The 14591-nt window shown below is 41.1% G+C and overlaps 1 protein-coding gene and 1 pseudogene across 2 annotated transcripts in view; both read left to right on the top strand.

The window, feature by feature from the left end:
• The window catches only part of FBXL13 (F-box and leucine rich repeat protein 13), a 287440-nt gene that overhangs the window by 14349 nt on the left and 258500 nt on the right, over positions 1 to 14591 (top strand). For both annotated transcript variants that reach the window (XM_045193852.3, XM_024558073.4), the window contains exon 2: positions 14082 to 14185. In XM_045193852.3, coding sequence (XP_045049787.2) covers positions 14082 to 14185 — 104 coding nt within the window. The remainder of the gene's footprint in view (positions 1 to 14081; positions 14186 to 14591) is intronic.
• On the top strand, positions 9418 to 10667 carry LOC112302406 (phosphoglycerate kinase 1-like; annotated as a pseudogene).

The following is a 14591-nucleotide window of genomic DNA, read 5'->3' as shown; positions in this document are numbered from 1 at the left end:
CCAAGGCAGGGACTGAAGGACCAGGCAGGGGAGCCACTGGCTGGCGGTCTCACATTTGCATCATGTGGATAAACCAGGAGGTACAACTGGGAAGAGCAAGAAAGACCACACAACCCACAGTTTCAGCATGGGAAAAGAAAGCCTCAAAACCTCTGGCTGTAAAAACCTGTGGGGGTTCCACTGGTGTGAGAAACTCTCAGCCTCACAGGAGAGTTTGTTGGAGAGACCCACGGCATCCTAGAACATACACAAACCCACCCAACAAGGAATCAGCAGCAGAAGGATCCAATTTGCTTGTGGGTCTTGAGGGAAGTGGCTAAAAGTGGGGTAAGGGCTAAGCAAGCAGCATTGTTCCCTCTCTGACCCCTCACCCACATACAGCACCACAATGCAGCAATGTGGGTGGCCCTGCCCTGGTGAATACCTAAGGCTTAGCCCCTCACAAGTTAAGAGGTATGCCAAGACAAGGAAATATGGCCCAAATGAAAGAACAGATCAAAACTCCAGAAAAAGAACTAAGCGATGAGGAGATAGCCAACCTGTCAGATGCAGAGTTCAAAATACTGGCAATCAGGATGCTCACAGAAATGGTTGAGTACAGACACAAACTAGAGAAAGAAGTGAAGGCTGTGCAAAGTGAAATAAAGAAAAATATACAGGGAACCAACAGTGAAGGGAAGAAAACTGGGGCTCAAATCAACAATTTGGAACAGAAGGAAGAAATAAACATTCAACTAGAACAGGAACAAGAATTCAAAAAAATGAGGAGAGACTTAGGAACCTCTGGGACAACTTTAAACGTCCCAACCTCCAAATCGTGGGGGTGCCAGAAGGAGAAGAGGAACAACAAGACATTCAAAACTTATCTGAAAAAATAATGAAGGAGATCTCCCCCAATCTGGCAAAGGAAATAGACTTCCAGGAAGTCCAGAAAGCTCAAAGTCCCAATGAAATTGGACCTAAGGAGGAATACACCAAGGCACATCATAATTAAATTACCCAAGATTAAAGATAAGGAGAGCATCTTAAAAGCAGCAAGAGAAAAGGAGACACTTACCTACACAGGAGTTCCCATAAGACTATCAGCTAATTTCTCAAAAGAAACCTTGCAGGCAAGAAGGGGCTCAAAAGAAGTATTCCAAGTCATGAAAGGCAAGGACCTACATCCAAGATGACTCTATCCAGCAAAGCTATCAATTAGAATGGAAGGGCAGATAAAGTGCTTCCCAGATAAGGATAAGTTAAAGGAGTTCATCATCACCACACCCTTATTATATGAATTGTTAAAGGGACCTATCTAAGAAAAAGAAGATCAAAACTATGAACACTAAAATGACAACAAACTCACAGTTATTAACAACCGAACCTAAAACAGAAACAAAACAAACTAAGCAAACAACTAGAACAGGAACAGAATCACAGAAGTGGAGATCACATGGAGGGTTATCAGCAGAGAAGGGGAGGGGGAAGAATGGGGGAAAAGGTACATGAAATAAGAACCATAAATAGTAGGCACAAAATAGACAGGGGGAGGTTAAGAATAGTATGGGAAGTGGAGAAGCCAAAGAACTTATATGTAACACTCATGGATACGCACTAAATGGGGGCGGGGGATGCTGGTGGGAGGCGGGGTACAAGGTGGAGAGGGATAAATGGGAAAAAAATTGGACAACTGTAATAGCATGATCAATAAAATATACTTTAAAAATAGAAATTATTAAACATTTATGGTACTCTTTTTTAGTAATAGATTATCAGAAAACTGAATACATAATGTTTTGAAGAATATTTTGTGGATATGGAAAAGTTTTTAGATATAGTGATCAGCCAGAAAAAAAAGAGGAGATACAGAACTATACAGTATCCTATTTTAACTTTGTAAAAAGTACATGCATTGCGGAATGTCCAAATTTAAAATTTTTATTCCCTGTTACTTATTGTTGTCAGTGTGATGGTTTATTTTTATTTTCTTCTTTGCTTTTTTCTGAATTTTTCAAATTACATAGAGCAAATACTGGTTTTATAATCCGAAAGTAAAATGTTCATATAATAAAACAAAATAATGACATGCTGGCCTAAGTGTAGGAAAAAATGCTCAATTTTTTTCTTTCTCATACCATAACCTGATGATCTTTACTGATGGAGAATTAGAAAGGAATAAACATAGACAGCACAGGAAGCATAAAAGCTTGGGAAACTGCTGGGAAATTCGGGTTTCTCATCATAGGTAGCCAGCTGGCTGGCTCGGTTGCAGGCCTGTTCTGGTCTCGCTGGGACCAGAGCCCTTTGCCTCTGTTCACAGAACTGAGGTCTCTGGACATCCTGTTTCCTGGACGAGCTAGCCTCTGTCACTGCTTGCACCCTCTCAGAATCTTCTCCCTCTGGTTCAGGTTCTAGGAAAGCTTGCATTTGGCTAACTGCATACAGTGCATACTGGTAGAAGTTTCTCTCTCTCTCTCTCTCTCTCTCTCTTTCTCAGCAGAATCTTAAGGTTTTAAGGTAGAGAAAGTGCACTGGGAGGAAGAAAGCTCTGCTTCTTCCATTTACACCCATCTTGCAACATTCAGGAGCAACTCTGCTTTTATCTGCATTGTAATTGGCATTCCCATGAGTTTGGGTTTTTTAAAGTTTTTTTCTGATATAAAAAATGACTTTGAAACCACTGTGATCAATCATCCTGGTTCTGTAAGGAAATAATCTCTTCCTTGATGGTTAATGTTCTCAGTGTTGCCGGAAGCTAGTCTTTTCCCTCATAGTTCATCAGTATCTGGCATGGCTTTCATGCAACCTGGATGTATTGTTTATACAAAGTATATAAACATAGAGATATAGGGTGGTCTTTTTATTTTTTTAGATCTTGGAGTGGAATGTTCTTTTAAACTTTAATTTTAGATTTGAAATAAGTGAACTAAATGGTCAAATATTTGGGAATTGGGGAAATAAAATATATTATTTTAAAATTTTATTAAAAATATCTTATTTATTTTTAGAGAGAGGGGAAGGGAAGGAGAAAGAGAGGGAGAGAAACATCAATGTGTGGTTGCCTCTCGCATGCCACCTACTGGGTTCCAAGCCCGTGACCCAAATGTGTGCCCTGACTGGGAATTGAACTAGCGACCCTTTGGTTCGCAGGCCCGCACTCAATCCACTGAGCTACACCAGCCAGAGCACTTTACACTATTTTAAGCTTCAGGAAAAATACATTTTAGAAATTCAAAGTTTTTTTTTAAATGTCTGCATTTAGACACTCAGCACCTGATCCTAGATAGAACTGTGGGAAAAATGAGTATATTCTGATTCCACACCCTCACTATATTCATCATGTCTCTCTGAGAACTCAGATACTCACCCCACCACTAGTGGAATTGCCTTGCTTGGAGATATTCCTTTCAAGAGACACTGTATTTTTTTAAGTATATTTTATTTATTATGCTATTACAGTTTTCCCAATTTCCCCCCCATATTCCCCCTCCGCCCTGCAACCCCCAACACTACAGCATTCCCCCCACCTTAGTTCATGTCCATGGGTTGTACATATAACTTCTTGAGTCCTCTGTTTCCTATACCATTTTTTATCTCTCCCCATCTATTTTATGCCTACTAATTATGCTTCTTCTTCCCTGTACCTTCTCCCCCCGTTCCTCCCTTTCCCCTCACTGAAATCCCTCCATATGATGTCCGTTTCTCTGATTCTGTTACTGTTTTAGTTGTTTGCTTAGTTTTTGTTTTCATTGTTTTTCTTTTCTTTTAGGTTCATTTGTTGATAGTTGTGAGTTTGTTGTCATTTTACTGTTCATAGTTTACTGTTCTTCTTTTTCTTAGATAAGTCCTTTTAACATTTTATATAAGGGCTTGGTAATGATGAACTCCTTTAGCTTGACCTCATCTGGGAAGCACTTTATCTTCCCTTCCATTCTAAATGATAGCTTTGCTGGATAGAGTAATCTTGGATGTAGGTCCTTGCCTTTCATGACTTGAAATACTTCTTTCCAGCCCCTTCTTGCCTGTAAGATTTTTTTTTTGAGAAATCAGCTGCTAGTCTTATGAAAACTCCTTTATAGGTAACTCGTTCCTTTCTCTTGCTGCTTTTAAGATGCTCTCTTTATCGTTAATCTTGGGTAACTTGATGATGTGCCTTGGTGTGTTCCTCTTTGGGTCCAACTTCTTTGGGACTCTCTGGGCTCCCTGGAATTTCTGGAAGTCTATTTCTTTCACCAGATTAGGGAGGTTTTCCTTCATTGTTTATTCAAATAATTTTTCAATTTCTTGCTGTTGTTTTTCTTCTTCTGGCACCCCTATAATTCAGATATTGGAACATTTCAGTTTGTTCCAGAGGTTCCCAAGTCTCTATTTTTTTGAATTCTTGTTTCTTCATTCTGTTCCAGTTGGATGTTTATTCCTTACTTTTGTTCCAAATCATTGCTTTGAGTCCTGGTTTCATTCCTGTCACTGTTGGTTCCTGAATATTTTGCTTTATTTCATTTTGGGTATCTTTCATTTGTTCTTTCATTTTTCAACCAAGCTCAATCAATTCTGTGAGCATTTTGATTACCAGGGCTTTAAACTCTCCATCAGATAGGTTGGCTATCTCCTCATCGCTTAGCTCTTTTTCTGAAGTTTTGCTCTGTCCTTTCATTTGGGCCCTATTTCTTTGTCTTGGCACACCTGTTAAATTGTAAGGGGGCAGGGCCTTAGGTATTCACCAGAGCAGGGCAACCCTCCTTGCTGCGCTTAGGCACTGCCTGTGGGGGAGGGGCCAGAGAGGGAACAATGAAGCTCGCCTGGTCAGCTCTATCCGTACTTTCCAACCAACTCTCATGTGAGACTGGGAGTTTCTCCCACTGTGACAACCCCCACTGTAGTCCAGTCAGCTCTGAGTCTCAGTTTTCAGTTCAGCCGGCCCTGCCCCTGTGGTCCACCTCCTCACGCAGTTTCTCTCAGCTGGCCCCGCCCTCATAGTCTGCTGCCTCCCCGAGGGTTCTTATTGGTCTGGTTGGTCTGGTTGACTGTTTCTTTAATTCCTTGGTTGTTGGAGTTCCATGCAGTTTGATTTTCTGACACTTCTGGTTGTTTATTGATTTTAGATTGGTTGTTATCCTCCCTTTGGTTGTGTGAGGAAGTGAAGGGTTTCTACCTACGCCTCCATCTTGGCCGGAACTTTGAGACATTGTATTTTAAAAGATATCATTAATAGAGGAGCTCAAACAATGAAACCCTGTTGGCAGAATTTCAGAGAACAGGTTATCAAAAATATTTAGAAATCTCTGTGTTCCTCAATTTTTTTACTAGGCAGAAGTCAGCACACTGTCTACAAACAAAGCCTGCCTCATAGGGACTAAAGATGAGGAGATATTATGGTGTAGTGTCTACAAAATTATTAAGCAGCTATAGATAGATGCAATTGTATCTGAGAGTGAAAAAGTGCTCATCAAATTATCTCAGATTTTGGTTTAACTAAGAAATAAAAGAGTTTGCAAAACTAGATTTGTCCAGCAGAGGGCATATTTAAATTACAAATCATGATTTTATGCAAAATTTTCTATTTTTAGAAATAATATGATTTCTATTTTTATGATTTTAATGCAGTTCTTATGCCTTGTTTTTCTTTTTATGATTAATTTTCTGATTTTTAAAAAATGTATTTATTTTTAAATAACCTAGATTCTATTATGGGCTTGTTTGTATGTTTTCTTTGGGAACTCAATTGCTGCCACTATTTGCCAGATATGCAAGAATCAGGATTACTGAACATATGAACAAAGGATCACTAGCTAATGTAAGAGAGAAGGAACTGGTTCACTGACTCATTTTTCTGCACCTTGGGGAGAAGAGGTTGTGGCTTCTCCTGAGGGCAGTTATATTTGCTGAGTTTCTCAGCCCAGCCAACCAATTGTGCTAGAGTAAACCCATGGGATACTTAAACAACCAAAAAGCATATAATTTATTATTTCTCAAGTAACAATTCACTTATCTAGGGATTAGACAGCTGTTAACTGTCTCCTGTTTGGGCCAGACACAATGTAGCACATATCAGAATCTGTTGACTTGCCATAGAGACTACATGCCCTCACCTGTCCAGTTTACCTGAAAACCCCTCAAGTCCTGGCCTTGAGGAGCAGCTTCCTCTCCCTGAGGTCCCTTCTGAACGGCTGAACCCAGTTGGCTCCTTTCAGTAATCTTCAATATATTTTGTTATTAGAGTTTCTAAAGTAAAAATTTAGTGCCCTCTATTTAAATGTTGACAAGACACACAATCCTCTTTATTTTCAAATTTTTAACTGACTAATGTTCATAGAAACAAATTAAACTTACTCCTAGAAAAAACAGCATGCTGACTCCATCTCTACCACAGATGGAAATTTGAAGCATTTGTGAAATGTCACTTTGGACTTGGTTCGGGGCTGGGTTTAGGGAGGTAGAAGAGACTTCAAATAGTGTTTTTTTTTAAGTATATTTTATTGATCATGCTATTACAGTTGTCCAATTTTTTTCTCCCATTTATCCCTCTCCACCCTGTACCCCGCCTCCCACCAGCATCCCCCCACCCCCACCATTTAGCGCGTAGTATCCATGAGTGTTACATATAAGCTCTTTGGCTTCTCCACTTCCCATACTATTCTTAACCTCCCCCTGTCTATTTTGTGCCTACTATTTATGGTTCTTATTTCATGTACCTTTTCCCCCATTCTTCCCCCACCCCTTCTCTGCTGATAACCCTCCATGTAATCTCCACTTCTGTGATTCTGTTCCTGTTCTAGTTGTTTGCTTAGTTTGTTTTGTTTCTGTTTTAGGTTTGGTTGTTAATAACTGTGAGTTTGTTGTCATTTTAGTGTTCATAGTTTTTATCTTCTTCTTTTTCTTAGATAAGTCCCTTTAACATTTCATATAATAAGGGCTTGGTGATGAAGAACTGCTTTAACTTGACCTTATCAGGGAAACACTTTATCTGCCCTTCCATTCTAATTGATAGCTTTGCTGGATAGAGTAATCTTGGATAGGTCCTTGCCTTTCATGACTTGGAATACTTCTTTTGAGCCCCTTCTTGCCTGCAAGGTTTCTTTTGAGAAATTAGCTGATAGTCTTATGGGAACTCCTGTGTAGGTAAGTGTCTCCTTTTCTCTTGCTGCTTTTAAGATGCTCTCCTTATCTTTAATCTTGGGTAATTTAATTATGATATGCCTTGGTATATTCCTCCTTAGGTCCAATTTCATTGGGACTGAGCTTTCTGGACTTCCTGGAAGTCTATTTCCTTTGCCAGATTGGGGGAGATCTCCTTCATTATTTTTTCAGATAAGTTTTGAATTTTTTGCTGTTCCTCTTCTCCTTCTGGCACCCCCATGATTTGGAGGTTGGGACGTTTAAAGTTGTCCCAGAGGTTCCTAAGCCTCTCCTCATTTTTTTTTTTTAATTCTTGTTTCTGTTCTAGTTGAATGTTTATTTCTTCCTTCTGTTCCAAATTGTTGATTTGAGTCCCAGTTTTCTTCCCTTCACTGTTGGTTCCCTGTATATTTTTCTTTATTTCACTTTCACAGCCTTCACTTCTTTCTCTAGTTTGTGTCTGTACTCAACCATTTCTGTGAGCATCCTGATTGCCAGTATTTTGAACTCTGCATCTGACAGGTTGGCTATCTCCTCATCGCTTAGTTCTTTTTCTGGAGTTTTGATCTGTTCTTTCATTTGGGCCATATTTCCTTGTCTTGGCATACCTCTTAACTTGTGAGGGGCTAAGCCTTAGGTATTCACCAGGGCAGGGCCACCCACATTGCTGCATTGTGGTGCTGTATGTGGGTGAGGGGTCAGAGAGGGAACAATGCTGCTTGCTTGGCCCTCACTCCACTTTAAGCCACTTCCCTCGAGACACACAAACAAATTGGATCCTTCTGCTGCTGATTCCTTGGTGGGTGGGTTTGTGTATGTTCTAGGATGCTGTGGGTCTCTCCAACAAACTCTCTCCTGTGAGGCTGAGAGTTTCTTATGCCACTGGAACTCCCACAGGTTTTTGCAGCCAGAGGTTTTGAGGCTTTCTTTTCCCATGCTGAAACCGTGGGTTGTGTGGTCTGTCTTGCTCTTTCTAGTTGTACCTCCTGGTTTATCCACATGATGCAAATGTGGGACTGCCAGCCAGTGGCTCCCCTGCCTGGTCCTTCAGTCCCTGCCTTGGCATGTGTCCTCTCCACCCTGGCTGCCTGTCTCCTCCCCTCCTACCAGTCTGGGTGAATATCTCTTCTTTAACTCCTTGGTTGTTGGACTTCCATACAGTTCAATTTTCTGGTAGTTCTGGTTGGTTTTTGTTTTTAAATTTGTTGTTGTCCTTCTTTTGGTTGTGTGAGGAGACAAAGCATATCTACCTATGCCTTCATCTTGGCCAGAAGTCTGAATAGTGTTTAGGAACTGAAACCTGTTTCTAAGTAAAGGAGTTTCTGTAACTGTGTGATTCTGACATTGCATTTTTATTTTTATCTTTGTTGTGTTTTTTTATTACCATTTACTCCCCTTCCCCCAGCAAGCACCACACTGTTGTCCATGTCCATGAGTCTTTTTTCATTTTTTTTCAATCCCTCCACCCCCTAATCTTCCCATCCCCACTAGCTGTCATCCTGCTCTCCCTCTATGAGTCTGTCCTCATTTTCCTTGTTAGTTCAGTTTGTTCATTTTGTCCCCAAGCCTTTACTGTTCCACATGGATGTTTCCCACTTGCTAAGGGCCCACAAGCCTTTGGTAATCACTGTTATCTCTACAATCACGGAGCAATTGTTTTCTCTATTACTTTTTAAGCCCTTAGCATATTTCATTGTGTTTTTCTGAATATTCAAAAAGACGAACAAGAATTGCTCCCCTAAATGTTTTGTATCTATCCATAGTTCTAATACAGAGTTACTATCTCTCTGTTTATATTTAAACTATTGTTCTAACAAGTTCTCTCTCACCACCATCTACCCCAAATGCATTTGTCCTAATCTCTTTCTTTAGATTTGTTACAAAGTCAGTCTCTCTCTGTCATCACCCTGGCTTTTGAATGAAGCAAGGGAGTGTTTTCGATTTTTTTTTCTCTTTGTCCTAGTCTTTCCCTGTAAGGGCAGTGATAATTAGCAATGGAATGGTTAAATATAGTGGTGATGGCTTGCTAGCATTATTATCTATTGAGTAGTTATTTTGTGCTAGACATTGTTGAAAGTACTTTACATATATTAATTCATTTAATTTTCGTTATAGTCATATGGAATATGTACCTTCATTATCTCATGTATAGTTAAGGAACCAAAGGAACAGAGAAGTAACTTGTCAGAGGCTACACATTAAAAGGTTACAGATCCAGGATTTAAACCCAGCAGAGCACACGTGTTCCCCAGTGCACACTTGCTGCTGTATCTGTCGCTGTGTGATCCCTCAGCCTCTCGCCGCTGCTATATTGCCTAGATGTCGCTTTCTAACAAGCTGACTTTGGATAAGCTGGACATGAAGGGCAAGTGGGTCGTCATGAGAGTGGACTTCAATGTTCCTATGAAGAACAACCAGATAACAAACAACCAGGGGATCAATGCTGCCATCCCAGGCATCAAATTCTGCTTGGACGATGGAGCCAAGTTAATTGTTCTCATGAGCCACCTGGGTCGGCCTGATGGTGTCCCCATGCCTGACAAGTACTCCTTGGAGCTAGTTGCTATAGAGCTCCAATCTCTGCTGGGCAAGGATGTCTTGTTCTTGAAGGACTGTGTGGGCCCTGAAGTGGAGAAAGCTTGTGCTGACCCAGCTGCCAGGTCTGTCATTCTGCTGGAGAACCTTCGCTTTCATGAAGAGGAAGAAGGGAAGGGAAAAGATGCTTCTGGGAACAAGGTTAAATCCGAGCCAGCTAAAATAGAAGCTTTCTGAGCCTCATTTTCCAAGCTAGGGGATGTCTATGTCAATGATGTGTTTGGCACCGCTCACTGAGTCCACAGCTCTATGGTGGGAGTCAATCTGCCACAGAAAGCTGGAGCTTTTTGATGAAGAATGAGCTGAACTACTTTGGCAAGGCCTTGGAAAGCCCAGAGCGACCCTTCCTGGCCATCCTGGGTGGAGCTAAAGTTGCAGACAAGATCCAGCTGATCAATAACATGTTGGACAAAGTCAATGAGATGATTAGTGGTGGAATGGCTTTCACCTTCCTTAAGGTACTCAACAACATGGAGATTGGCACTTCTCTGTTTGATGAAGAGGCAGCCAAGATCATCAAAGATCTGACATCCAAAGCTGAGAAGAATGGTATGAAGATTACCTTGCTGGTTGACTTTGTCACTGCTGACAAGTTTGATGAGAATGTGAAGACTGGCCAAGCCACTGTGGCCTCTGGCATACCTGCTGGCTGGATGGGCTTGGACTGTGGTCCTGAGAACAGCAAGAAGTACACCGAGGCTGCTGCTAGGGTCAAGCAGATTATGTGGAACGGACCTGTGGGCGTATTGGAATGGGAAACTTTTGCCCGAGGGACCAAAGCCCTCATGGATGAGGTGGTGAAAGCCACTTCCAGGGGCTGCATCACCATCATTGGTGGTGGAGACACTGCCACTTGCTGTGCCAAATGAAACTTGGGGGACAAAGTCAGCCATGTCAGCACTGGGGGTGGTGCCAGTTTGGAGCTCCTGGAAGGTAAAGTCCTTCGTGGAGTGGATGCTCTCAGCAATGCTTAGTACTTTTCCTACCTTTTAGTTCCTTTTGGTTCTACTTAGTGCTTTCCACATCCCTACTGGGCATTAGCTAAGATGTTCCCCCCTGGAAAGATTCAGCTAGTGGCCAGGAGATGCAGCCCAGGAACACTTAACACAGTTGCACAGCAGCAACACATCAGCTCACCTTTACTGCACCTTGAATTTGACTACATTCTTCAGGATCCCATTTGCATTTCCTAGTGGCTAAACCATTGTGCATTCTAGAGTGCATATATTTATACTTTGCCTGTTAACCTGTTAGCTTAATTCTCTTGTTGGAGTAGCTTACTCTGATTAGTGTTGTCATTATTTTGCTACTCAGCATGAAAACAAGATAAAATTCCAGTTGTAGGGAAGGAAGGAAATGAAGTTGGAGATCTATTAAATAAATAATAGAAGTAGTCATTGAAACTGGAAAAAAAATAATAAACCCAGTAGAGTTTACGCACTGCATTATCTTGCTCCATGAAAGGTGGGTAGCAGTAGAAAGGTGTAGAAACAACTGTCCTGGATTAACCTACTTTGGTCATCAGTACCCGGACATCTTTCAGAATACTTGAAAAATACTAGGGACTGAGATTAGGGAGCCAGAGCCAAAAGAAAGTTGAGGATTGCACAATTGTTTTGTGAATTTTCAAGCTTGATAAAGTCAATCTGGATAATTAAATCATGGCCTTTTTGTTGTTGTTGTCCTTGATTGTGTAAGTTTTTACTAAGCAAGCAATAATAAAGCCCTGATTAATGTTTCTGAGAGTCAGACATTTATCTTGTGGGAATGTTTGCATATTTCACCTCTGCTTTTGAAGGCCAAGCTGATGGTTTTGTAATTTTTATTTTCAATAAGCAGAAAAAAAGCTATTAATTCACTAAGTATGCTTTCTTATTGTGTGAACTGTGCACAGGTCATACAATAGTATATAAAACCTCAGGCTATTTTATTTTGCCTAGTGTGAAGGTATGAACAGTGAGATTTCTTATGCAAAAAGTGAACATTCGAACTATTCTAGTTCCATATGCTTTTATTAGCATTCCTTTCAACCTGAATTGACTTCTGCAGGATAGCTTTTCAGGAAATGATATTTTCTGATCTGTGGAGCTTGGAAATATAAAGAAATAAGCAATTTCTCATAGTCATCAATCACATTCCAACTTCTTTAAAAATTCACATTAAAGGTAAATTCCATGAAGGTACAAGTTCTCAGACTTTGGAGTACATGTAGGTAGGAATGACCCTGAATCTAATCAAAATATAGGTTCCTACGCCCCCCCCTCAGAGACCAAATCACTCCCTAGGTGATTCTGATGCAGATGTCCTTCCTTAAGGTGCCAGAACAGATGCAGGAGGGGACACAGAGTAGGGAGTACAGAAACTCAGTACTCTGGGGACCCAGGCACACAAGTGTATAAGAGCAGATGACCTTTTATCAGAGCTATTCAGGGAGCTGTCTGAAGTCTGGCCTCCGTGTAACAGAAGACTTCAGCCCTTTTGTAACAGAAGGCTATGCACATCCAGCTTGCATCTTTGGTAAAGACCTCTGATTTCCTGTGCAAGTATATTTTCTAGGTTTAGGGGAGAAGGAAGTCAGCCTGTGGATGGCTAAGTGCTCACTGTGAGTGGCGATGGGACTAGGCCAGGAGGCAGAGTTGGAGAGGGAGAGACTTCTAGGTCTAACCATTTTGTCACAGTCTCAAGGGCTGGGTTTTCAGCCTGCAGGATGCACACTAAGAGGGGAACATGGGGCTATCGCAAAGCAGGGAATGTGTTGTGCAGGGTTTAATCAGGGGAAGTTATCCTCTTCCTTCTGGAGGAATACTGCGAGAACTGCAGAGAGTCTCAGGATCTGCTGACACTTGGCCCATGGAGGTGGGAAAAACTGTGAGCAACTCGAGGGGTGGAATTGCTTTGTTGATGAATGGGAAAGGCTGTATGTGAAAGCCAGAAAGAAGAGGCTGTAAGTGAAAGAAGGCCAAAGAAAGAAGAGGCTGTAAGTGAAAGAAGGCCAAAGAAAGCTCCCCACCCCCACCCCACAGGAGATAGTGAACTGAAAAGGGAAGAGAAATGTCTGAGAGGGACTGCAGGTGGTTTCCGGGGGTGTGTGTGGCTTTAACCTTTTTCTCTGTCTCAAATGGAGAAATATACAAAATAATTCTGTATGTCTCACCAAAGTTTCTTCTTTGGGGAGATCCTCAATAGGAAAATAAGACAGCAGCAGCTTTCTGAGTTTCGTAATGTCCTTTAAACATTTCCTTAGATCCAGTAAGTTGTTTGTTTGCCACCTAGGTGAACCGTGCTACAATCTTTCAAGTATCTACTCTGTAGATGCTATGAATAGTAAAATACAAATACATTTCAAAAAGACTTCTTGAATCCACAGTATATTTTTAAAATTTTTTAAATTTTAAATTACCGTTGACATACAATACTATATTAGTTTCAGATGTACAACCTTGTGATTAGATATTTATATAATTTATGAAATGATTACCCCAATAAATCTAGCATCCATCTGACACCATATATAGTTATTACAATATTATTGACTATATGCCCTATGCTGTGCTTTACATATGGGCCCTTTAAGAAGAAAGCCTGGGACTCCAGAAGCCCTGACTCACTCAGCCACAGTCTTGACTGGCTTTCACAGCCAGAAGTTATGGGGGCTTCTCTTCCCAGCACTGGACCCCTGGGCTGGGACTGGGACTGTCCCAGTGGGGCTGGGGACTCCTTGCTCCTCAGGGGAACCTCTGCAGCCAAGATACCCCTTTGATTTTTAACTGCCACACCTTGGTGTAGGACCAGCTGGTTCACTCTCTGCCCCTCCTACCAGTCTTCATGTGGCTTCTTCAGCTACATTTCAGGCAGTTCTGAACGATGGTTATTCTGTAGTTTAGTTGTAATTTTGATGTGGTTGTGGGAGGTTTGGAGTACCGCATTTACTTCCTCTGCCATCTTGACCAGACCCCACAGTAGATTTTGATGGTGGATTTTCTTAATCACTTTTATGGTTATGATTTTCTTAATCACTTAGGGTGTGAAGTATTTTTGACTTTAAAAAGGAGTTTCTCATAATTAAAAAGGGTAGAAACCACTGATCTGAAGAATCACAATGATGTCTTCAATTTGACTGTAAAGTACTCCTCACTTAATGCAAAACGCTGTGCAGGGATTCTTTATTGTGTCATTTGTGATGGATTTTTCAAAAAAGGAGTAAAGGTAAACTGCATTGGGTTAGACTTTAGCACGATGTTAACACTGAATGAATGTAGAGAGAGATCTGTAAAGTATGTATACGTGAAACCGTCATATTTTTGACTTTGTCATAACGCGAGAGGTCTACCTATTACTCAGTGAGAACGTGCAGATCCAGAAACACTGATTCCATTTCCTCTCCTCAGGTTCTGTTGTGTGGTCTGCTTGTTACCTGTCCTCAGGATCCACTGAGGTATTTAGAGGAAATGATCATCACTATAATGAAAAATGGCCTTGAAAGTCTTCTATGGTGAGCATTGTTTTGATTGGGGAGATATTTTGAAGGTAAGATGCTTTTGTATAGAGTACCAAAAAAGGTCTTGCTAATGAATGCTTCCAATCTCAAGATTGTTAAAGAATCACTCCACATGCTTTTAAGTCTGTAAGACTTTGATGGGAAAAATTTGCCCACTGGTTCTCAACTTGAGAAATTTTTATAGTGTGTTCATCAATACTATGTGCTCTGGGGCAGTCTATTTCAAGTTGGAGATGAGGAAAGGGAGGCATACCTTCTTGAGGAGCACAGCAAAATCTTGAGGAGGGTAGTTTGAAAAAGTCCTCCTGGTGATTCTGACATACTTTTCCCAAGAGGATGTGTGTCTTCCTTCCCCTCCCTTACACTCCACCCAAAGAACTGCAGATTTAATTATGGCACT

This window comes from Desmodus rotundus, chromosome 6 (genome assembly GCF_022682495.2).
Source record: "Desmodus rotundus isolate HL8 chromosome 6, HLdesRot8A.1, whole genome shotgun sequence".
In the NCBI taxonomy this organism is placed as follows: domain Eukaryota; kingdom Metazoa; phylum Chordata; class Mammalia; order Chiroptera; family Phyllostomidae; genus Desmodus; species Desmodus rotundus.
This window is presented reverse-complemented; position numbering and strand designations above follow the sequence as displayed.